Source organism: Rousettus aegyptiacus, unplaced genomic scaffold, assembly GCF_014176215.1.
Source record: "Rousettus aegyptiacus isolate mRouAeg1 unplaced genomic scaffold, mRouAeg1.p scaffold_m13_p_6, whole genome shotgun sequence".
Taxonomy (NCBI): Eukaryota; Metazoa; Chordata; class Mammalia; order Chiroptera; family Pteropodidae; genus Rousettus; species Rousettus aegyptiacus.
Genome location: NW_023416309.1, coordinates 97,926,829 through 97,952,032, shown reverse-complemented (window position 1 = coordinate 97,952,032; position 25,204 = coordinate 97,926,829). Strand labels below are relative to the sequence as shown.

Genomic DNA, 25,204 nt, shown 5'->3' with positions numbered 1-25,204 from the left:
GCTCTACCCCTGGAAAGACCAAAGGTTACTACGGATTTGCCCCTCAGGGTTGAGGATCCTTTGCCTGGATTCAGTCCCAGCCTGGGGCACACTGCTGGCCCTTCCCAACCCTTTACTTACCCTGAGGTGGAGGCAATGATAGGCTACCCAAGGGAGGTCATTGCCTTGGGCACAGTCTGTGCTGTTGACTCACCAGCTCTGACTTCCTTTCCCCTGAAACAGGCCCTGAGGCTTGGAGCAGGCCTAGGCTGGGATTTGGGCCTGCTCCCCACTCTTCCTGCCTGAAGAGCACCCCTCCCTCCCCCACTCGACTTCCTTAGATGTTGTTACCTCTTTTTTCCAAGGGCCCCTTCTGTGGCATTTAATTTTTCTTGTTTCTAGAGATTTCTTCTGAGCCTGGAAGTTTCTCTTAGGCCTTTTTAGTTACTAGGGAACCAGCTCTGTGCTTGAGCAGAGGAAAGGTACTGGGTCTGCCACCCACAAACCCTGTGACCTTTGTTTAGTTACTTAGCAAATCCGAGTTCTTGTTTTCTTCATCTGTAAAGTGGACACGTGAGGATTAACCAGCTTAGTCCGTGTCCAGCCCCCAGATAGGCACCCGGCGCCGCTCGCCAGTGTGTGCTCTCTCATCTCCCTGTGGGGATCTCTGCATCTGGCCCCTCTGTGACTCTGGATCCAAGGACCTTCCCTGGGCAGGCGCTTCACACCTGATGGGCCAGAACTTTCCCGGGAAAGGTGTTTTGAATACAGGAGGCCGTTTCCTTAGTGCTCCCTCCGCTTGGCCCCACAGCTGACCGGTCCATGAGCAGCTCCTTGTCGGCCTCCCAGCTCCACACCGTTAACATGAGAGACCCGCTGAACCGAGTCCTGGGTGAGCGCTCCCACTCCCACCCCTGAAACGGCGGCTAAGGCCTCAGCAGCTGGCAGGGGGCCGCCTGCTGCCCTCTGCCACCTCTGCCACCTCTGCCACCTCTCCCCGCCTGCGTCCTCCATCTCACCTACTCGCTGGCTCTCCTGTCTTCCCCAGGCCCTCATTTAGTGCCTCTTCAGACTCACCTCCAGTTTTCCTTTTTCATTTCCTCTTTTTGACAGCCCCAGTTTGGGGGGCATTCTTAGTACTTTCTTTTTTCTTTTCAGTCCCTCCTCCCAGAATGTAACCTCTTCTCAGACTTTCTCATGGAATTCTTCTCCTTCTCCCCCCATCCCACACAGCCAACTTGTTCCTGCTCATTTCCTCCATCCTGGGGTCTCGGACTGCCGGCCCCCACACCCAGTTTGTGCAATGGTTCATGGAGGAGTGTGTGGACTGCCTGGAGCAGGGCAGCCGAGGCAGCATCCTGCAGTTCATGCCCTTTACCACGGTGAGTGCTTCTCGTCAGGGCAGGGGCTGGCCTCACCTGCTAGAGCAGAGGGGGTTAGCATGTTTTAGCAGAGCTGAGAATTCAGCTGCTAGCCCTCAGAGCAGGGAGGGGGCCCCCTTCCTCCCACAGCATCGCACCCACCACGAGGTAGCCCCAGTGAGCAGCTGTCTGTCTGTGGCAGGTATCGGAACTGGTGAAGGTATCAGCCATGTCCAGCCCCAAGGTGGTTCTGGCCATCACAGACCTCAGCTTGCCGCTGGGCCGCCAGGTGGCTGCCAAAGCCATTGCTGCACTCTAAGGGATTTGGAGTGGCCGCAGAGGCCCCCTGGGAGGGTCTCGGCCCCAGGCACTTCACGAGAGAACAATGAGGGAAGATGAGGCATCATTGCTCATATCCACATGATGTAAGAGCCCTTTCTTAGTTTCCAGATCTTTCTCCTGTCCCTGACTTCTGACCTTTAAGATGTCTCTCAGTCTCTCTCTTTCATAATTTCCTCTCCCCCCGCCAGTACCTGAAGCGTGTGAGAAGCCCGGTTCCGTTGCTCAGGGCAGTCTCACCACCACAACCCCTCCTGTGCTCCTGCCCTCTTCCAAGAGTAGATTTACCTCTGAGGAACTTTATAGATACAGAGTGTGTATATGTATGTATATGTATGTTTTATTTTTTGTAATATATGAGGGAAGTTCACTTCAGCTCACTTGTAAATAAAGACCTTTGTGTATCTTTTTGTAAGTGCTGCCACGCCTGTCCAACGGGGGTGGGAACAGTGTCTTGGAATCCCATTTGCCGTGGCCTGGGGAAGAGGCTCATCTTGTGCTTGAGGAGGGATAGAGATGGGCAGAGGCCTGGCCTCAGGGTCCATGTCCGCCCCCTCAGTAGGGGCAGGGAGGGTGATGGGAGCAGTTTCCCTTCCTTAGTCCCGATTTGGGAGATAAGGAGTCAGCACCAGCTCATCGCCTACCCCCCACCCCCCATGTCAGACCTACACTAAAAAGGGTGAGGTTTTGGCTAAAAGCACCACTGGCGTTGGGGTAGGATGTCCTGTTCTTCTACTGTTTCCTAACCCCAAACCCACGTAGAGTCTGACTAGCCCAGAGTTTGATCTGTCCCCCAGAAGAGCACTGGGGGCAGTGAGGGGCAGGAGCCCTGTTTAACCCTGCCTGGCCTGCCCCACAGGTCTCCAAGCCTGATTTCTTTGGGGCTGGCTCGAGAGGGATGACCCTGAGACATACACACCTGAGAATTGCAGCCTGGCTCAGCCAGACCCTCTTTCCAGGGAGCCACGCGGGGAAGAAAGCGAGAGGTGATGAGAATGAGGAAGCCTTGGAAGGGGGAACGGGACTGGTTGGCTGTCTGGACTTCCCTGGGTCTGGGGGTGGCACCTGGGCACCACAGCTATATTGAGGTGTGAAGCAGCCCCTCCAGTCTCCACGCCTCACCCTCTCCCTAGTTGTGAGCTCGGCCTCTTCAGCCCAAGCACTGAGACAAACAGGATAGTGGCCAGCTGGCATGAGGCTGCTCCCTGCTGGGTCAGAGGCAGAGCTGGACAGGGGAGAGAAGTGTAGAGCCTGGAATTTGAGTCCCAACCCAAGTTGTCGCCTTGACTCAGTTTCCTAATCTGAATCAGGCACTTCCTAATTCTGTCTTCATGGGCACCTGTGAGTGTGGATGGGCTAGAGAAGAGTTCATGGAAGTTGGTAAATGGACCAGACCTATGCAAATACTAAGTGCTCTCTTGCATCAGGCCAGAGTCTACCTTTGTTTGGATGGTTAAGGATCTCCCCCAACCCCACACACTCTCCTCTCCTGGTACCAGTAGTCCATTTGCCTTCTGTCTTTCCCAATAGACTATGGCTCCATGAGGACAGGGTCATGCCTGCTTTGTTCACCATGAGACCCCCTAGAACTTAGCCCAGTGTCAGCACAGAGTGGGTGCAAGATAAATACATGCTAAAGGAGTGAGTATTTGTGAGCCTGCTTCCTCCCTGCGCCTCCTCTTCCCTGCCCTCTGCCTTTGACTCCCATTCAACTCCCTGCCCCCCAACCCCTGGCCAGGCACCAGCTGGATTCAAGAAGGAGGAAGGACATTTATTGGAGACAAACACTTTATTATGAAGCTTGGCTACAATGAGAAAGTGGGGGCAGAAGTGGAGAGCAAACAGTTGAACTTCCCTCTCATATATCCTTTCACATAATCCTCCCTCATCTTTTCCCGCCCACACTCCCAGTCCCTGTCCAGCAAGGCAGATCCACGACCATCTGCCCAGCCTAAACGGAGTCAGCATTCTGACCCTGGCGGGAGTGGGGCTTTCATCATGAGTCTGTGGTGACTCTTAGGGCATCCAGAAAAACAAGAGATGTCAGTGATGCCTTGGCTCCCAGTGGGTGTCATAACATGCTCCCAAAAAACGTTAAAGAGGAAAATTCCCCAATGCAGTTGTGGGACCCCAAGGTCAAGCCTCCCAGCTCTGGCTGCCTCTGCGGGGCTACATGACTGTGGAGAGGGGACGTGAGAAAAAGCAAGGCCTGGCCGACCTGACATGTGCAAGCCAAGCCAGAGTGAGGGAGAGAGACGAGGACCTAGCTAGGGAACACCATTGTTTAAATATTAAACAGGGCTGTCAGGTCTCCCACGTGGGAGACTTCCTGATGCTTCCAAGGGCCCTAAGGTGGGTACCCTCGAGGTTAGGGGTTCACTGTGGTTCTTCCCAGTGCCCAACACAGTCACAGGAGTTAATACTTGGTATTTACCTATCTACCTCCCAGTCCAGGGGACAGGAAGACAGGAGCTATTTTCCCTGCTACAGGCAGGAAAATGAGACTTGAAGGTGGAGAGAAGGACCCAGGAGTCTGGGGCTCCTATCCACTCTTTCCTATCTTTAAATATCAGGTTTAAATAAGCATAAATATTAAATAGAGATAAATACACTGAATAGGGAGGTTTTTTGCTCAGGGCTCAGCAAGGTGGCGCAGAACACGGTATGCCAGCTCCAGGAAGCTCTGCAGGTTGTCAGCAACCAGAACACCTCCTGCCCGGCGCTGGAAGGCCGAGGTGAAGATTGGCATGGTGCCCTGGGTGGCCTGCACGGCAGGGGCCACCCCCAGGTCTTCCATCTGTGGAGGAATAGATGAGATCAGCAATCAGGCACTGAAGAGTGGGCGTTATCGCGGATGAGGAAATGCAAAGGGCTGATGGGCTGGCTGCGGAAGGTCACACAATTAACGATGGAGCCAGGAACTGAAAGCGGGTCTGTTTGGAGGTTCAGTGATTGGGTTCCTGCCCTCAACTGTAGGCAAAGGCCAGCAGCAGGAGGGTCCTGGGATGAGGTGGTAGATCCCTCCAAACAGCCCCCTGCTCACTCCTGAGAATGCTCCCACCAAAAGAACCCCCTAAAGACCTTCCAGGACTCCCAGACTTGCAGCACAATCTTTAGGGACCAGCTTGGCGTAGGCCCCTAAAACCACCGTTCCTAATGAAGCTCACCTGCTGCCAGATGTTGGTGGCAAGGTCGGCGATGTCCAGATGCAGCATGTCCAGGGTGGGAGCTAACTTGGGGGAGATCCCTGCCAGGGCCTGCAGAAAGCCCTGGTAGAGGAAGAGGCCACTATGGAGTTGTCTCAGGCAGCCGGTCTGCAGGCAACAGAGTGGAAGAGTTAGGAATGCCGCCCCTGAGATGCTTCTCTCAGGGCCCCAGCTGGAGCCTGGAGTTGGAAGGAGCCTTTTAGATCATCCCTCTCCCTCGCCACCCTCTTCCCCTCTAGACACTTACCAGCTGCAGGGCCTGGCTGGAGCAGCTGCTCAGGGGAGCCTGGGAAATGCCCAGAGAATGTCCGAGCAGCACCAGCTCCTCAGGGTGGCACAGGTTGTGAGTGGCACACTGGGGACAGGAAGGACACTGAGTGCAGGGAACGTGATAAGGCCAGGCTGCTCCTCCCTCTCTCTGTGGTCGCCTCCTCTTTCCATGTCTTGCCAGGCTTCTTGGCCCCATTCCTTGCTCCACTTCCATCCCAGCCAGACCCTCCCAGCACTGTCCCCAAGAGGTTCTCTTCCCCAGGTTACTTAGCAGCGCTCCACAGCTCCACTGCTTTCTTCCATTTCCCTGTATCTCTCCTCTCCCATGTCCTTTACCCATGGTGTCCCCTGACACGCGCACACACACACACCCCACCCCTGCCCACCGCTCTGGGTCCTATTTCCTCTATACCCTCTTTGGCAGCATCTGTGTCCCCTCCCTGTCTCTCGGCCTGCCTCTCTCACTCACCAGTCTCTCCTGCAGCACCACGCCATTGGCCTGGATTTTCCTCAGTTGCTCTAAGCATTTGAACAGGAAGCTCTGCGGCAGGTTGCTGGCAGGGCCCAGGGGGGTGGCTTCTTGCACTGTCCAAAGTACACTGTGCCAGAGCAGCAACTGCAGGGCTGGGAGCAGATGCGGGTCTCAGGGGACATACTGTCCACTCCCATCTAGGTCCCTTTCTGGGGGCTTAGGGGTTCCCAGCCGCTCGGCCACTCCAGCCTCCCTCCCATACCCCAGATAGGCAGGAAACTCCCCCATCCTAGGTTGGGACACTCACCCATCAGCTTCATGGGGCTCGGGATAGCAGGCTCAGTGGAGGGTCCGGTTGGGTCTGCAAGCTCAGGGCTGTATCAAGGACCAGCTCTGGAGGGCCTTTATACATAAACCCATGGAGGCCTGGGAGGAAATTACCTGGTGCTACGACTAAGGCTTAGTAATAACTTCCCAGGATTTATGCAAATTTGTTGTCCAGGACAATGCAGGGGGAGGTTGAGACAAAAAGCTGTTTGCGAAAGTTTTGTGAAATTGTGGAATCTCTGATCCTTCTTTGACGTATTGTCCCCCTCATACTCCCCTCCTCCCCTCAGCCCCACCCAGGGCTGAATTGCCCCAGGGTATTTGAACAGAACCTCTGAACAAAGGCTGAGCCACTGATAAAGCCTTGGAGGCTGGAGTCTGGTCAGACTGATCTGAGAGAGTCAGACCTCCAGGCGCCCCTCCTTCCCTCCTCTGGCAGATCTGTGAGGCAGTCCCCTTTGCCATTCTCCCTTGGGATAATCAAGCTACCTGCTTCCTAGCCCCCCAAGTTCTGAGAGGGGAAAAAGGTAGTCGCCCCTATTATAATCCCCCAAAATCCCAGGAGGCTACCTTCTTGAGTCCCCTCTTGAGGGGCAAGGGGTCTGAGATAGGGACATTAGGGTCTTCATTCTGTCACCACCCCACACTTTGATGGGCATCGTCCCAGGCTCCAGTCCCTAACTAGTTAGCTGGGAACTCCCCAATCCCCCACCATGACTCATTTTTTTAAGCCCCTGGAATCCTGGCAGAGACCAGAGGAAACCGGATGTCTGTCCTGAATGAAGCAAGACCCTTGGAGGCTCTCGGTTCACCTGACCTTGCCCTTCCACCTCCTCTTGCACTAGCCCTCCCCCACCAGTTTCCTAAGGCTTTGGAGTTGGGGGTCTGGGACATGTGGCTTCCCAGGCCAGGTTCACTGCCAGCCAGATTATATATGCTGCCCTGAGGTGAGAAGGAAGAAACTGCCTTGGCTTCGAGTCTTAGAGCCATGCAATGTGGACCTTGGATTCTGTTCCAACCCTGTGACCTGGGCCAGATGAGAAAGTGCCTTGTCCAAGGTCATGGTTAGCAGAATCAGAGTTACATCCCAGGCCGCTGCCTCTAGCCAGAGGGTTTTCCACAGGCTGTGGGGCTGACCAGGGCAGTCTGACCGAACCGCACCCAAGGCTGTCACTTTCAGTCCTTATTTACAACCAAACGTGCCAAGGAACAGAGGCATCTTACTGAGGAGCGGTGTCTGACTGGGTGAGGCTATCTCTGGGGCAGGGTTGCCCCCTGGTGGTCACAGCTGGCAGAGACTTCACCTGCCGATCTGTTCACATCCCGCTTCTGGTCCCTTGTCATGCAAGGCAGCACATTGGCCCCTCGCTGCACTGATTGAGCCCAACTGTGTGCCCAGCTCCATCAAGTAGAGGGCTGGGTTTAACAGAACTGTGGAGGACAGGAGATGCACAGTCACAAATTTGTCCCTTCCCCCTCTTCCCTAAAACATCCAGAGGACGCAGCCTGCCCCAGACATTATCGAATGCATTTATTTCAATAAGTCAATGAGGAGGGGACTGGAAGAACCATTTCCTTTCGTAGAAGATGGATCTGACCTCGGAGAGCTTAAGTAACTTGCCAAGTAGCAGAACTAAGATCTGCCCTGTGCCAAAGTCTTAAATTCTTAACCATAGAATCTCTTAACCAATGTTTGGCCTTCCTCACATGTGACTGGGCCAGTTCTAGACCCAGACATTTATTTTCACCTACAGCCAAGTGTGTCAGGTGTTTGGTTCAGAAAAATAAGTTAATTCTAACAAAGGGAGCCAGAATGATGAAAAAACTCAAGAACATGTTTTGTCTGGAAAAGAGAAGGAAGGATCTGTTGTGTGGTCTCAAGGGCTAGAAGTGGGACAGAGAGTGGAGGCCACAGACATTTTTCAGCTCAACACAAGGAAAGAATTTCTAACGGTCCCAGGTGTCAGAAGATGGAGTGGGCTGCTTCCAAAGGAAGTGAGCTGCCATCTTGGGAAGCATTCTGGCATCCATCCATCCCATAGGGAGAAAATCTGAATGTTGGCTGGTAGTTATTGGGCACTTCTTATATGACAGGCATCTCCCATCAAACTTTTGTCATTTCATCCTATCAACCAAGTGGTAGGGTGTGTATTATTCCCATTATAGACAAGGGATAGCCACAGAGAAGGGAAGGGCCTCGCCCAAGATCACAATTGGAGGCAGAGCCAGGCAGAATTTGCTTCCCAAGCCCCTGTGGTTTTCATTACACTACTTTCCTGTTCAGATTTCTTGGCTAATGTCAATCCAGACTTCTGAGCCACACAGGGAGAACACACACACACGCACACACGCACATATATTCTATATAGACCAGGTAGAAAGAGCAAGGGCTAGTTACTGGCCATGACACACACAGGCTGAGCTTGACCCAAATGATCTTCTGGCAAAGGGCCGGGATCCAGAGACTCCTAGCTATTCATTCTTCCAGCTTCCGAAAAGCTTTCCCAGGTATTTCTCAATGGCCAGGACTGGTCGGCAACTTCCCCTCACATTTCCTGTTTTCATCTGGCACAGGGCTTGGAGCATCTTTACACAGCCTCTGGAGTAACTCATTTATTGCAGACTAGGCTCCCAGGCCAAGATATATACAACCTGAGTTAAGAACAAGTATTTCATTTTTAAATGGTTGGGAAAAAAAGAAAGCTTTCATAATGTGGAAAATCAATGAAATTGAAACCCTAGCATTTGTAAATAATTTATTTACATATTGTTTATAGCTGCTTTCAAAAAGGACGAAAGTGAGTAGTTGTTACAGACCATATGGCTCACAAGCCTAAAAAAATGTGCTATCTGGCCCTTTAAGAAAAGTTTGCACACTTTTGTCATTTCATCCTATCAACAGTACATGTGTGCAAGGAGACATACGGAGATGTCCACTGCAGCATGGCTGGTAATAGTAAACAAATGCCCACCAACAGGGCAATGGCTAAATAAACTGGTTTGTTTATACCACATATGCCTCCCTGTCTCTCTCCCCATCCCCAGCGTGAAGCTCCACAGGAAAGGATTTTGTTCCTTTTTATTGTATTCTCAGTGCTTGGAACAGTGCCCGGCTTGGGTATCAACATGATTAGACCTCAAAACCAATACTGAGTGAAAAGAACAAGTTCCATTCATGCAATACATCATTTATAAAGATTTAAAGACTCAAAATAATTCTATATTTTGTTTCTGGAAAGCATTTGAAATGATCCTTGGCATATATCATCAGTTTGGCCTAAATGAACTCATAAACATTCTCAAAAAAAAAAAAGTATATTTTTTAGTAAAAGTGTAAAAACAAACCGGAAGTCTACCCACTGTGAATTCATCAGAGTGGCCGCCTCGGGGGAAGGAGGGGAAAAGCCTGGGAAATGAATAAGATGAGCTTCCAATTTATCTGTAATGTTTTTTCTTGGATTAAAACTTACATAACAAAACTTGGAAAGTACAGGGGTATTTGTTATGTTTTCTTTGTATTTCTCTGTAGTTTTAATTATTATTATTATTTTTCAATCTCTGTAGTTTTCTAAAAAAAAAAAAAAAAAAAAAAACCAACTCCAGGAAAAAAAACCCAAGCCAATGGGGATGAATTACAAGAAACTTCCAGACAGTGACAGAAAAAGAGTCCATAGACTCAAGGTGAGCGAGTACCAGGAAATTATGGCAAATGACCCCAAGTCTCTGTAACTGGGTATACCCTCTCCAATCCATTATCAACCAACAAAGGGTCCGAAGGCACTTGGGACTATGTGCTGACTTCAAGATTTATAAACAACTGTAAGGTTGGGGATCATTGGGGATAATATTAATTATAATGAAACACGTTAAGGAGGTTAGAAAGAGCCTCAGGCAGCTGCACTCGCCCTCTGTATACAAGTGCCCTTATCAGACACTCAAAAAAGGTCATTTTTAGAGGTCAGGTAAAGTGGTCAAGGGCCAGGACAGCCATGTGGGGGCAAAAACCAACTAACCAGACAGGCTGGAAGAAAGCAGCACAGCCTGACAGAACATGACCTGAACTTGGTCTCTCGCAGGCCAAGATTCACTTCCCACTTAAGCCTGTCCCAGCGTTCTGGAAGGAAGGGCACGCCAGGGTGCTCTCTATAATTCTCTGGCCCATCCTTCCTGGAAGGGAATTCAAGATCTATTAAATTTTTGAATTAGCCTGTAAAATGGGAAAAGAATTGGAATTCTTAAAATAAAAGTTAGGACATTGTAATAAAGGTATCTTCCACAAAGATCAAAGGGAGAGTCTGGGGGGAAAAATGCCATTTTCACAAAGCTAATTTTCAGTCCACGGGGAGGTGGCAGAAGCTTCAAGTGGGCAATGCCAAACCACTGTGACCAAGGCTGGGTGGGGTCAGGAACCAGAGCAAGGTCTGTCTACAACTTGTTTAAATGGAAATTAGGGATATTGGGTGAAGAAAACCCACAGTTGGTGATGAGCACAGTGCTCCTTTCCCAACAAACAAGACTTCATTGATCCCACAGTGCTAGCTATGCTCTGTATGAGGCCCTGGGAGGACACAAATGCCTTGGCTCTTTGAAAAACTTACAAACTAGTTGGGAAGATAAGGCTTTCACATCAACTATCACTTTAGGAGTATTTGATTAATAAGTGGTCCAGATGCCAGGTTTAACTGCTATGAAGTAGGAAGTCTGGAGGATGTTTAGAAAATCAGGAAGTGGGGAGAACACACAGGAGATTAATCAGTTAAGCAGCAGAAACCCTCAAGGCATGTTCAGATAACAGAGTTTGGCAGGAACAGAGAGTGCATGCGCAGCAGTGACCTGGGTGGCAGCCAGAGAACACAGGAGCAATTCAAATGACCCAACACGGGGAACCCTGCCATTGGTGGCTGGGAGGCTGAGACCCATGCAGGTATTTCCCCATCATATATAGCTGTGGAGTAGGTGGGCTGGGGGCCACAGGGAGTCCCCTCCTGCCTGACCCCAACTCTGCTCAACCTGCTGCAGCCTTGACAAGAGACCCTTCTATCCTCTGCAAATCTCACCAGAGGATTGGATTCTTGCCTTTTCTTTGACCCTTTAGAAGTCTAGATTCCTAATTTTAGAGTCAGGTCACTGAGTCTAATTCCTCTGACTGATGTGGGAAAGGAGCCCGAGAGGTTTAACGATTTGCCCAATATTCGAGAGCCAGTTAGATATGAAACAGTATCCAGGCCCTTTTGATACCGGCTGTGTCTCCTCACCCTGTCCTTGGCTTTCTGGTCATCTTCCGCCGCATCATCCTCAGATTACACCTGAGGCTGGTCCTCCATGATGAGGAAACAAACCCCTGGGTCTGCCAATATTGCAAGTGTGAAAGCGAAGTATAGTAACTGATGCACAAAGTGCTTTGGAGAACTTTTATTGTTTAAAAATCATAATTGAAGCTTCAAAAAACATACAACCCGACACATGTCCCAGTTCCAGTCCCCTACTCCCTGGAGGGGAGCACAGGGCTTTTCCCTCCCATCTTGCTGCCCACACCATTAGCCAGGACCCTGCCCTGGGGAGGCTGTCTGCCCGCCCTCTTGACCACTGTGCGCTAAGTCGCCGGCTGGGGAGGGGCCCTGAGGTGAGGTGGGGGTGGCTGGCTCTCTACACCCTTCACCCCACCCGCCCCAGCACATATGCAGTCTGTGAGCTGTGTGTGGGAAAAAGGGCCAGTTCCCTGGGCATGGGACCCCTGAGGGGAAAGATAAAGAGCCAGTCCCCACTCACCCCACCCCTCCCCAGCCCCCCAGCTCAAGGGAAGCTGTCATCATCATCTTCTGCCATCTCTTTGGCAAACTCCAAGTCTTGCTGCTCTCGTTCACGCCGTTCCTGGGGAAAGAGATGGGGTGAGGGCGGGCCATTGAGGACTTCGAGATCTCTCAGTGCTTTGCCCAGCCCGCCCCAACCCCAGGCCGGGGGCTGTCAAAGCTTCACAGCTGCCCCAGCCCTTCCAGAAACCTCTCATTTTCTTTTTCTGTAGGGAAGTTCTATCTTTCAGTTGTGTCCAGAACAGAAGGCAGCTTACCTCTGCAGATTCCAAGTCCTTGTTGTATGATTTGGGAGGAAACCTCATGGCCTGAAGTAAGAGTACAGAGAACAGCAAGATGAGGAGGAATACATTTAACACACATTTACTGTGCTCCTTCTGTGTACCAGGCACCAAAATATGATTAAGATATACTATTCACCCTCCAGTTTAGTCTAGTGGGGGAGCCAGGCATGGAGACCAACTATTACAATGCTACATGGTAAACACTAAAAAAAAGAGAATGCAAATCTGGAGATATAAACTACTAACCCTCAGAATGGCAGTGAGGAAGAAAAGGTGGAGGAGTGGACTGGCTGTGGGAGCGGAGAAAAAACATCACCTGGCAGAGGACTCAACATGTTAAAAGGCCTGGCCTGAGGTGAGTGACTCCAGCTTTGGGGGCGGAGGGTGAGGGGTAGGAAAGGAAGGAGGGAGGAGAGAGAGAGACACAAGGACCAGATCACAAAGGGCCTTGTGTCTCATGGAGCATGGCATTTACCCAGTTTTAAGAAAGGTAGCACTGTCCCTAGTTTCGGGGAGGGGGAGGGGAGACCAGAAAAAAATACGGCAGCCAAACAGTACCAGCACCTAACTCAATGCCTGACATAGGATAAAAGTTAATGGCCTTTGTGGAACCAGATACACCAGCCTTACCTTTTACACAACTTAGTGCCTTAGGACACAATTTTTTCATCTCATAACCCTGAGAAGTAGGCAGGGGGAGGTAATATCTCACCATTAACTTCACAGATGGAGAAACAGAGGCTCAGAGAAGGCAAGTGACTCCAATTTGAAACCAAATCTAGAACCCTAAACTCAGAATCTGTCTGGACTTCCCTGGCAACCAGACCCCCTAAAAGCAACAGAAGGTGCTGTAGTCTCATAAGTAAAGTCCTTTGCCCTCCTGGGGCCCTCTGCCATTTAGTGATTTTACTGAGATGAGATGGGAACTGGGCCCCAAACCAAGCCCACCTTTTTCGAGGAACCCACAGGTATGGAGGGCAGGCACGCTGCTGCGCACCTGGCCTCTGCAGCCAAGCGCTTCTCACCTTGACAGACATGTTGTGGATGTCTAGGCAGAAGGAGATGCGCTGGTGGAAGGCAAGCTGAGGCTCACGCGTGGAATAGATATCAATCATTTCCTTGGACTGCACGTAGCCCTTCTCATGGTTGATGCTGGCCTCAATGACGCCATCTCGGATGGCCTGCAGGCCCCCAAAGGGAGGAAATGTCACCAGAAAGCCTATCCTTTAAGTCCTAGAACATCTCATCCACCTCTTTCTTACACTCTCATACCTTCACTCACTTAACACACTCTCTGGCAACTTCCTGGCTTCACTGCAAGGCTGGCACTCCCTGCAAAGACTGTGCCAAAGCTTTACCGATTCCCCTCCTTAGCCAAACTCCTCCCACTGCCACCCCCTGAAATAAGGCAGGAAGGTGACAATTGCAGTCCCTGAACCAGCCCCACCTTGGCAACAATGAACTCTGCATCCTCTGGGCTATCCAGCTGCAGCTTCTGGGCAATGTCGGCCAGGGAGATTCGGGAATAGGAGAGACTGATCATGCGCACACCTGGGAGAGAAAGGAGTGGTGGGGTGGGCAGGGCGGGCAGACCTTTCATGACTACAGACACCCATAGGGTTGTCCCTGTCCCTTGCAGAAGCCTACTCCAGATCCTGCTCTTCCAGCAGCCCCTGAGACCCTGAGCCACACCTGTCTTAATGACGTTGTGCCGCAGTCGGATGATTAGGGTGTAGGTCCCATCTGCTTGAAACTTCTCCCCAAACTGATCCAGGACTTGGTTGAACTTGGCTAGGTTTCCTGTCCTGACAGCTGCAGGGGAAAGGAGTGGGATCAGATGATGCACACGGGCATACGCATCAAAGAGGCCAGTGCCAGGGGGTCTGGCAAGCTCTGGGAGGGGGACTAGCCTTACCTTGGGTCAGAAGGAAGTAGGGCATGAGCGAACGCTTGAGGGACGGCTGACGGAACTGCAGCCGGTCTGGGATCTCCCCCAGCAACAGCTCCACCACGATAAGAAGCTTGTGCACCTGGCAGAGTGTGACACAGGAACACAGTGGGCAGGGAGTCCCACCGGATGGAAGAAGAGAATGAAACGGGGCTTTGATTCAGTCAGATGTACTGGGAAATGAGGACAGTGGCAGTGATTAGGCCCACGGAGAGAGGAAAAACCCCTGAGGCTGTGCTGGTTAGGAAATCAAGGCTCTGCCTTTGGAGCCAGGTTCTGGGAATCTGACCCTTTGACCACTCAGCCCTAAGCTTCATTTCATCTGGCCAGTCAGCACACACACTGCTCTGAAATGGCAATGTGCTAAAGCACAGGCCAGATGGGCAGGTTCTGCAGCTCAGAAACGGTGAGGGAAGCGGGCCCAGAGAACTAAGGATTGGAATGTGATTCAACCAAAGATGCTAGTGAGGGATGTGGATTGATAGTGGAGAATAAGAGGTTTACAATGTGTTGAACTAGTTAATCTGAGTAGAGGCAGAACCTCAGTGAATGAGCCATGTATGGACATGGAAGGATGGCTGGAAAATTGGGGCCTTTCTCGTCCATAAAACCATAAGGTATTTCTGTATAGTGCCTACAATGGATTCAGCACCAACCAAGAAAAACCACAATAGAGGGCATGACGCCCAGCAATTAGGGAGCTGTCTACCATGCAGGGACAGGAGCAGAGGCAGTTAAATCATGTGTAAACAAGTGTCACAAGGGAGGTAAGGGGTTAAAATGGGTGGTGGGTGATCATTCCCATACCTGGGCAAAGACTCTTCAGCCACACAGCATGAGGATGCCCTGCCCCTAAGAGTAACCTATGAGTGCGGGGAAACCCAGGGAAATGATAAAAGTCAACATACATCTAAAGGATTCTGATGAAGTAGAAAAAGGAGGACGTTTCAGTCAAGGGAACAGGGTGGAAAAGAGGCAGGCAAATGTGAGGACACACCTCGGGGAGCATGAGGAACTATCAGGAGAGATCACTGAAGCCAGTCTGATGGACTTGCTGTTTTGAATGTCAGGCTGTGCTCTGAGTTTGGAGACGGAATGCTAGTCTTTATTCACCAGCTAGGAAATGCTGAGCAACCTATTCCTTGGTTTCCTCATCCCTAAGATGGACACAATAAGAGTAATATCTGGCCTGCCTACTCATACTCTACTGGGCAGGCAACGGCGAGCAATGCGAGCTTCCTGGGCGAGGTAAAAATGGGCCTGAAGCTCTGCTTAGTTAGGCAGTTGTGTGGAAGCTGGGTTGGTGGAGGGGAGAGGGATGGCCACGAATGTTAGTGGCTCGAACAATGGCACTGGAGATATCAGAAAGGAGACAAATACAAAAGACATGGAGGCCAATCAACGGCTGACTTGGTGATGGGGAAGGAGAAGTGGGGAACAGTCCGAGATGATCCTGAGGCTCCTTTCTCAATCCACTGATTGGTCAAGAGGCACCCCCTGGGTTTTGTTTAGGGCGAGCTGAATGGGAAGCATCAGTGAATATCTGTACAGAGAGGTGTGGTGGGAAGCTGGATTTGTAGGTCTGGTGTTCATGAGAAGGGTGAGAATTAGTATTATGGGCTGAACTGTGGGCCTCCAAATTCATATTAAAGCCCTAACCCCCAGTACCTCAGGATGTGAATAGTTGGAGATAGAGCCTTTGAAGAGGTAATTAAGGTAAAATGAAGTCCTGCGAATGGGCCCTAATCCAATACGACCGGTGTCTTTACGAGAAGAGACTGGGATACAGACATGCACAGAGGGAAAACCATTTGAAGACACTGGAAGAAGATGGCCATGCCAGAGGCCCTCAGAAAAAATCAACTGTGCTGATGTCCTGATCTTGGACTTCTGTCCTTCAGAACTGTGATAGAAGTACATTTCTGTTGTTTAAGCTCCCTAGTCTGGGGTACCTTGTCATGGCAGCCCAAGCAGACTAAGACAGTTAGTAATGGACTTTGGTGAAGCATCATGGAGATCAGAGTTGAGCTACAAAGCAAAGAGTTGAGCTACAAAGCAAATAAGATCACCTAAGGAGAGAACGTGGATTTTACAATAGATGGATAAGTTTTCAAAGTGTTCTGTTGTGTACTCCACTTTAAATTAGATGTCTCTCTTTACCCACTCTCATCCCCCCCTTGTTACCTGAAGCTAGCTTTTCTACCTGAGCTCTTTACCCCATTTCTTCCCGTCGCTTCTAAGGCCTTGGCTCAACATCTATTTGCTCAAGTCTCTCTGGGTGGAAAGTTCCCCCAACTCTGCTTCTTTCCCCCTCAAGCAACCATTCCATGTCTTTCCTGCTCCCTCACCAACAGTCCACTCCCGCTCTCTGCTCCTTCCTGCCACAGGGCCCCACCACAGAAAACTTGGACACCTCATTCGTCTGTAGTGAAATGTTTTGAAAACACTGACATATCGCACACCACCTATCCCTGGTATGTCGACGTAGTCTATATGTTAATTAGCTATATTTTCAGTGTTTTTAGAAGGAACTTTAGTGAATGTCCTATATTGTAAGCAATCTTACATTCTGCACATGTACTCTGTGTCATCTGAAAAGCCATTTCTTTTTGTGATTCTACCCATCCTTCAAAAACCAGATCAAATGTAACTTTTTCTCTTTAAGATCTTTGACCAAAACCAAACCTTCCTTTCTCTAAACGTCTGACCTGAAACAACCAAATCTCCTACTACCCTGACTTAACCATTGTGTATTTTTATCCTATTCTCTTTCACCGGCACTAGGAAGTGGACGTTGTTTTAAGGCGGAAGCAAAGGTTTGTAGTTGGGAAAACTGGGTCAAAATTCTGGGTACCAGACTCTCAAGCCTGAGTCAATGTTCCTTATCTCCTTGAGGGCAAATACTGTTTCTTATCTTTCTTTTCTATGCCTTACGGTGCCTAATACCAAGGTCAGCACTCAAATATAAAACAAAACTAACAACAACAAACAACTCTTGGTGACTAACAGTTCTCAGTGGCCAAGGTTTATCTCCACCTGAATTAGCCAGCCTACAGATTTTCTGGGGTCCCTGGTACCTGATGGGCATGTGAGGGACCAGATAAGAGCTGAGATTTATTAACACGATCCATGCCCATGCCTGAAATGGCTGAGGAATCAGAATATTCTAAACCTGTCTACCAAGGAGAATACTTTGAATATAAAGCAGCAGAAAACCAGCAGAGGTGCAGGTAGCGTCTGCTTAATGCGCTTAACACACACAGACGTCTGCTGCAACCTTTTGTATAATAAAGATGAAGGAAGCCTTCCCTGACCCTTACACAGGGAAACAGAACTAAAGTGTTATCAGATGAGTAAGTGGCAAAGGGATGAGAATGCTGCTCACAGTCTGTTTGAAGCCGACAGCTGTGTGCTGAGGGGCCTTGCGAAGGGCATTGGTCATTGTTCTCCGGGCCTCTGAGTACTCCAACTGGATGGCTTTGATCCGCCCTGGGTGTGGAGAAGAGGAGAGTGGATCAAGAGAATGGCGCCATCCAAACCCCCTCGCAAACCAGAGTGCCAAATTCGTCTCTTATGCACCAAGTGCACCAAAATTTTCAAACTTTGCAGCAAGAAAGCCTGAGACACCTTCCGATGTGGGGGTTAGGCCCCCCACTCACCTGTGTAGTAGAGGTACCTTGCCCACTCATTGTTGTTGGCCTGCTCAGGGAACACGGACTTGGACACCAGCTTCTCAGCCTGGTCGTACAAGTTGTAGTGTAGGTAGTTGCGCAGCAGAAGGTTCAGTAGGGTGGCCTGCCCGTCGGCGTCATGCCGAAGGGTGGCTGTCCGGAGCCGTGCATGCAAGAAGCTTCAAGAAGAAAAGAAAAAATATGTTAAAGGTCTTAAATAATGACTTTTCGAACTGCCTTTAATTTATCCCTTCTTTCTTCAATTCCTAAAAACGTGATACAAACTGCTTTTCTGAGTATTCACAGCATATTCAACCACTGAGTGCCTACTGTGTGAAGCACTATTCTAGGTGCACAAAGAAGACAAAACCCTGCTCTTGGGGATCCTGCATTCTAGTGGGGGAGACAGACAACGATCATAATAAATCATAATAAATAAGTGTATTATGCTGCTTTACAGAAGGTGGTAGGGGCTGTGGAGAAATCAGGGTAAGTACAATGGGGCCTGCAGAAGGTAATGATGATGGGGTTGATTTTAAATAGTTAAGTCAGGAGAGGGCTCACCCAGAGTAACAATTTGTAACAATTAAAAGCTTGAAGAAGGCAGGGGAAAGAGCATTCTTGGCAGAGGGACAAGCCAGTGCAAATACTCTGAGGACGAGTGTGGCTCGCATGCCCAAAGAAAAGCAGGCGGCCAGTCTGGCTGAGGAGTAAGTAGGGGGAGCAGTGGGAGACAAAGTCAAGGAGGCAGTGACAGGGGACAGAGCGTGTTGGGCCTTATACACTATCGTGAGGACTTTGTCTTTTTCCTGGGTGAAATGGGGAGCCACTGCAGATTTTAGGCAGAGGAGCGAAACGTTTTCCAGCCTATGCTTCCACTCTGGACCTACCAATCAGTCCTCTCTTAATGTGGGGTCGAGGGAAGAGGCGGGGGGACAGTTCTTCACAGCCCAGTCGTGATCTGTTTCTTTACCTAGTATTAGCGTCTCTCTGAGCGCCTCACATGGCTCAGGGCATGTTAACTACTGCCCCCATTTCCTGCTGGGCACTTTACACCTACCAGGTAATCGCCCTCTCCAAGTCCACAGCTCTGTGGTAGTGAATGACCACATCTCTGACTCAAAGGGCAGAGAGTGAGACCCTTGGCCACCTGTACCTGCGCACCACATCCAGCTTGTCCAGGAACTCATAGATCCGGGCGTGGTAGTAGTAACACTTTGCAGCCACAAGGTCCAGGGCCCGGCGGTTCTGAGTGCTGATCTTCTGCATCAGATCATCAGAGATCTTCTGTGCCTGGAGAGGCAGCCAAAAAGAGAATCAGGTGGTGGTTCTTCAAAAAGTTAAACATGGAGCTGTCATGAGCCAGCAATTCCCTTCCTAGACATATATCCAGGAGAACTGGAAACATAAGTTCACATAAAAACTTGTACACAATGTTCATGGCAACATTATTCAATAATAACCCAAAGTGGAAATAACCCGTGTCCATCACCCAGTGAATGGATAAACACAATGTGCTGCATCCATACAATGGGATATTATTCAGCTTTAAATATGGAATACTGATACATGATACGAGATGGGTAAACCTAGAAAACATTCACTAAGTGTAAAAAGCCAGACACAAAAGGCCATATATTATATAATTTTATTTATAGGAAATGTCCATGACAGGAAAATTTATGACACCGAAAATAGATTAGTGGTTGCCAGGGGCTGGGGCAAGGGGAGAATGGGGAGTGACTGCAACTGAACTGCACACTTTAAAAAGGGTGAATTATACCTAACAAATACACTGACCAAGCGTTGCCAAGGAAGAGAAAAAACAGGTAACTGAGCAGTAGGACCTCTCATTTTTTGATCATGCTCTTGGGACAGTGGCTATGACTGATAAAGAACTGGTCCCAGGTGCAGGGAGCCATGGAAATGTAATATAATACCCAAAATGGAGTTGTTCGGTTCCATAATAAGAGCTGCCATTTATTAAAATACTGTGAAAACTTACTTTATGCAGATCGTTCTGCTAAGTATTTTTGAACATATTAATTATCAACAATAATCTTATAAACTGGGTACTGTTTTCCCCACTTTACATACAACTAGGAGAAATTAACTTGCCTAACGTATAGCTGGGATTTAAACCCACGTCTTTGTCTCCAAATCTACTTTACTCAAAAGAATCCACTATCCTGGTATTGTGCCACAGCCAGGTACTGGCAGAATGATCACTGCCAGCCCTTTCCCTTGGTACTTGGTACCCAAGCAGGAGTTGAGAGGTCTTCCCTGGTCGTAGGGTTAGGTACATTCTACCAGGGGAAGGGTCTGGGGGATGGTCAATAACCCAAGGATCACCTCCGTCTCTTCACTAGACACAATCTCCCCCACAACCCGTCGCACTGCTTGAGGTATGTGAATCGCTCTCACTGGCCCTAATACCTCTTTGTAGCGCTTGCTGTTCATCAGGAAGATGACCATGAGGAGCTGCAGATAGGCTTCCACTTCAGGCAGCAGCGGTGCCGATGCAGCTTTTCCTGTTCGGGGACGGAACTGTAAGTCGGCTTCTGTGTCCATGGGCTAGGAGAGGACATAAATTATCATGGAAAAGCTCAGTTAGATCAACCAAACAAGAATTTTTTAAGCACTCACTATGTATTTCGACAAATACCGAGTGCCTACTACATGCCAAGATTTTTCTAGGTGTTGGGGGGAAAAAAATTAAAGATGAAAGTCTCTTTCCAAAAGGAGTCAAGGAGGCTGGTAACACAATACAAGAGAGGATTAAATGAGTATAATGGACAATTTTACAGAATGTAATGGGGACAGAAAGGATGAAGTAGGATCCCTCACAGAGCCTGCAATCTATATAGGTGGAGAGATTAAACCACTATACCTGGAACTACTACAAATTCTATCAGAGTTTAATAAAGTAATATAATTCTAGAGATGAGATCAAGAATAACGAGACAAATTTTTTGTGTGTATGTAGGTGGAACAAAGGAAATTCGAGAGAAACTGATATATATATAGTATCTTCAGATCTAGTCACCAACACTGGAATAATGAGTAACAGCTCAATCATGTTGGGTGAATTCAGAGATGTAAAGGTAAAAAGAAATTCCAGGTGGGGCTGGGGAAGGGGGCTTTTCCTCTTTCCCAGACAATAAACTCTTTATTATTCCATCTTAAAGGACTTTCTGAGCTTTTGTATTTATGGAACAGACTATAACCAAATAGGATTTTAGGGATTTTTTTTTTTTTTTTTTTAAAGTCTTGAGACTACAGCATAAGGTACAGCCAGAAAAAAAAAAAGGCACAGAGATCACTACCACTATTGAACTAACTTCATCAGCATTCACTATGTGCCAAGCACTGTTCTAAGAGCTTTACACACACTCCCCCTTTCTACCCTCCAACAGTGCCTCTAAAATCTGTTCATCACATTTAACAGATGAAGAAAATGAGGCACAAAGAGGTTAAGTCAAAGCCCGCAGGTACCAAATGGTAGAGCTGGGATTCAAATTCGACTCTACCTTCAAACTCTGTACTCTCAACCACTGTTTTATACATCCTCCATTGTTAAGTTCAGAGGCAAAAAGGTGGTGGCACCTTCTCCCCTGACAATGGAGACATCACCTAACTGGAGGAGAGGGTCCACGTTGGGGTATAATGAGAAATAAGTTTGGCTGGAGGGGTCCTGATTCCCAGCTCTTTTCCTTGACTGTGAAGAATGACTACAGGGCATAAGGACGGTTTTCTTGTTCACAGGCAAATGACTATTAAAATGGGCTGCTTGCTTCATTACTCTGGTATAGCAGGTAACAAGACAGGTCTTTGGGATGGGAAACAACTACACTGGGGGAGGAGGATAATGAGGCCAAGCCTGTACCCTTTAAACCTAACCCACTCACCTCTTCCAGGAAGGGTAGCAAGAAGTCTCGAGTGGCATTATTTGAGGTGAAGAAGCCATGCACAGCCTTATACAGAACATAGTGGTTGAGGCGGCGTGATGTGGAAGGCAGCATCCGCAGGGCCCTCAGAACAAATCGAGGCTCCTTGCCTGAAACTGCCTTCTCCAGCTGTTTCACATGCTCTTTGATATCTGTGGAGAACCAGAGGAGAAAAAAAAAAAAATGTTACTTCCAACTCCTTCTATTCCCTACCACTCCTGACAAGTAGTTCTAGGGAGCCTCTTAAAAAGATGTGGCCAGTCACTTCTTTTGTTCTAATAGGGTTAAGCAGTACTTATGGATGCCATACAATTTTAAGATATAACCAAGAGACAAAGAAAAATAAAGCTAGGGTGGAGAAAAGGGTAGAGGGTGACAGAAAGAGGAAGGGAAAAAAAATGAGAAAAAAAACAAACACATGGAGATTTATCAAATTTCTACACAGGAAGACTTTCTAAATGTAAATAATGGGGGAAATAACACATATACTAAAGATCAATTAACCTGATTTCATAAAAAACTTTCTGAATAATTCTGTAAACAAAAGAAAAATACCTGCAACAAATGTGACCAAAGATTCATATTTTTGTTCTACAAAGAGCTTGTGAAAATGATCAAGATAAATATAGGGTGAACAGGACATTTCTGCTGGTACAATGTAAACTGGTACAGTTTTTCTGCACAATACCTACCAAAAATCTTAAAAACACTTACCCTTTTGACTCAGGCATATACAGAATCTATATTAAAGAAAAAACTATAAAGGTATACTAAAAACTTGGGCACAAAGATGACTGCTGCAAAGCTATTTATAGTAGTAAGAAATTGGAAACAAATGTCCAAGAATAAGGGCATAAATTCAATTGGTAGTTTCTCAGTTACTTTTGCATAGTTAGCGTAGGGTGTCTGGGTCACATTAATGATGTAATAATAACAGCTATTATTTGTGGAGGGTTTACTATGTGTTCATAATGTGCTAGGCACAGTTCTAAGCATCTTAAGCTTCAAAACACTCAATGAAGTAGGTACTATTACTCTTATGATAGGGATGAGAAAACTAATTCTAGAGCTTCTATTCTTAGCCACTGCATCAATTATTCAATTAATGTTTCTGCAACAAATCGAAAGCCATGATTGTGGTGTATTAAATGAAAGTATGCAAAATCGTCTGTATTTAGTTTTATGCCTGGTTCCAAATTGTACATATAACCCAACCCCAATCATGGGAAAGCAGCTCAAAAATTCATAGGAAAAAATTTTAACCACGGTAGACTTTTCTCCAAAATTTCTACAATGAACATGAATTACTTTGTAAAACAAAATACGTTTATAAAAAACGTATGTACAAACCCGTATGTAAGTAATGCAAAGTGGTCCCTTTGCCATTGGTTGACTATCATTACTTTAGGTGTAAGAATCTTTATTAGATGCTGAGCCTGCTACTCAATTTTAGAATAGGAACTGATGCATGCAATCGACACCATCACATCCTCAAAAACATCACCCAGGAGCAAAACTTTGATTATCTCAATATCTTTGAGCTAGTTTCTCATGCAGGTAAGTAGACAGAAAACCCAAGAAATAGTCCATTCCGCTTGATCCAAAACTGAGAAAACAGCACCAGGTTCGCTGTGGGAAGCTCTCACTTCAAATGTGCACAGGATGCTCTAAGTAGGAAAAATGAAATGTGAACTTGGAGGAACAAGAGCACATTAAAAAACTGGGAATAGGAACCTAGGAGAAAAGAAGTGGGGGTATTGGTATATAGTTTAGATGGAAGGTGAATATTAGGAACTCAAAGTTAGCATCTAAAAACTTGAAAACATGTAATGTGTTTAAAATTTTTAGAAACAAGAGAAGTAAGGGCTTGAAGGGAGAAAAAAAAGATGGAATCGTTTGCGCACCTCAATTACACAAAGCAGCAAGATACTAGGTAGAAAGGGCTCTTTCAGGAGAGTTTGCTAAAGGTAGACAACAAAAACTTTTGCTCACTCTTAAAACTCAGGGGCCAGTATCGTGTCACTCGGACTCCCTTTACACACATAAATACAAACACTGGTTTCTAGAGGGATTAATCATATATTGGGCGCGATACAATCCGGTGGGATGTAAATGGGAGTTAGCGGGGAGAATTGAGATGTTGTCTACAGGCCCAGTGAGACCTAGTTCTAAGATGTAACCTCCGGTGGGGGGAGGAGGTGTGTGGCAAGGGAGGAGTCCTGAGCCTGGAATTATTGGGGCTGGGGATAGAAGTGTCAGGGCAGCGGGAGCAGGCACTCGGGGGTTGATCCTAAAAAACCCAGGATGGTGGAAGCTGGGGTCCCAAGGAGAAGCTAGATCATAGGGCCGCTGTCACCCGTGATCATGGCGCGTTCCTAGCTCAGGCTCTCTCGTACCCTCCAAGGTGACGGTGTCCAGCTCTCGCTGGGAGTGCTCAGCCGTCGCCGCCGCCGTCTTGCCGTCAGCCTCCCCAGTTGATCCGCCACCTGCCACCGCCTCCTCTTTCATCTCCACATCCTGAGGGGCCGGGGGTGGCGGTGGTTCTTGTTCCCCTCCGCCGGGTGGCGGTTTCGCCTTGTCCGTCCCTCGGCGCCGCGCCGAGCCCTCTTGCTTCATGGCGCCCGGGGTCGCGGCCTAGTCCGGGGTCCGAGGCCGGGGCCTCGTGTGAACCCTCGCACCAGAGACCAGGAACCAAGCCGGGCCTGCACACGAGCGCGGGCTCGCGTCGGGCCGCACGATGACGGAGCAGCTGCAAACCCCTTCCCAGCGCTGGGCCTTCTGGGAAACGCCAGGCCCGGTGAGCCGATGGCCGAGTCAACAAAGGGGAAAGAAATCAACCGCCGAGGTGTAGGATGGGGGCGTATCTTCGCGGAAGGAGCGGAGGGGAGGAGCCTGTCGGGTTTGTGGGGCTTGCGTTGATGTGCTGAAGTGTGATTCTCTTTCATGTTCCTCCCAAGTGCATTTCTGCGCATGTCCACAAGAGGTCCCCTCGGGCTCTAATCGTGTTACTTCGGACTCTTAAGAACACCCCAACCGGCGTGACTGGGTAATGCTCAGCCTCAGGGCGGGATGACGTCACCAGCTGTGGGCGGGTTTTTTGCCCCAACTCGTTCAATTTGCTCCCGATTGGGGTCGCCCTCAACGGCTGCCTAGTGTATGTGGCGCGAGAGAAGAAAAGAAGCTAGAAAAAAGGAATGTGGTGCTAGGTTGTTGGGCTTAAAATAAAACCGAACTGGAGAGTAGGAAGAACCCTATGAGATTTAGACTTCCTTGTCAGATTTTAGCTAGTGCTAAAAATAAGGCATAAAGCCTCTGCAGCCTGCGAATGTTGATAGGGATAGAGTGCACTTGCGTACAATCACTCCAGTTTAATAAAGTTTAGGGGACCACTCTATGTACATCCCAGGGCTAGCACATTCTGGGGGTGGGGTGGTAAAGAACAGCTCTAGAATGCAGTCTGCCGGAAAGCTCTGCTCTGGGCTGCCATATAGTATGAGGCTGGAGGAAAGAGGGTGGAAGACCTTATTGGCAGAGGCTTCAGGGATCCATTGGGGCTCCTGCATGCATCCAGACAGACGCTTGTAGTGAAA

The 25,204-nt window shown here is 48.7% G+C and overlaps 3 protein-coding genes across 6 annotated transcripts in view; 1 reads left to right on the top strand and 2 right to left on the bottom strand.

The window, feature by feature from the left end:
• The window catches only part of MED24 (mediator complex subunit 24), a 28,525-nt gene extending 26,431 nt beyond the window's left edge, over window positions 1-2,094 (top strand). For all 4 annotated transcript variants that reach the window (XM_016164692.2, XM_016164693.2, XM_016164691.2 and 1 more), the window contains 3 exons: window positions 791-871; window positions 1,213-1,361; window positions 1,543-2,094. In XM_016164692.2, coding sequence (XP_016020178.1) covers window positions 791-871; window positions 1,213-1,361; window positions 1,543-1,659 — 347 coding nt within the window. In that variant the 3' untranslated portion in view covers window positions 1,660-2,094. The remainder of the gene's footprint in view (window positions 1-790; window positions 872-1,212; window positions 1,362-1,542) is intronic.
• Window positions 2,095-3,486: 1,392 nt separating this feature from the next.
• Window positions 3,487-6,039, bottom strand: CSF3 (colony stimulating factor 3). The gene is given in 7 exon segments (XM_016164697.2): window positions 3,487-4,476; window positions 4,847-4,993; window positions 5,133-5,240; window positions 5,625-5,779; window positions 5,935-5,972; window positions 5,974-5,996; window positions 5,998-6,039. Coding segments are annotated over 7 exon segments (678 nt in total). The 3' UTR covers window positions 3,487-4,311.
• A 5,312-nt stretch (window positions 6,040-11,351) lies between these two features.
• On the bottom strand, window positions 11,352-24,389 carry PSMD3 (proteasome 26S subunit, non-ATPase 3). Its single transcript, XM_016164790.2, has 12 exons — window positions 24,011-24,389; window positions 21,576-21,766; window positions 20,104-20,241; window positions 18,824-18,960; window positions 17,656-17,846; window positions 17,382-17,485; window positions 13,964-14,078; window positions 13,741-13,860; window positions 13,496-13,599; window positions 13,074-13,229; window positions 12,022-12,072; window positions 11,352-11,825 (listed from the first exon to the last, which is right to left on the bottom strand). Exons 1-12 carry the CDS (start codon window positions 24,228-24,230, stop codon window positions 11,748-11,750), a joined length of 1,605 nt encoding a protein of 534 aa, XP_016020276.1. The 5' UTR covers window positions 24,231-24,389; the 3' UTR covers window positions 11,352-11,747.
• Between the last annotated feature and the right edge of the window lie 815 nt (window positions 24,390-25,204).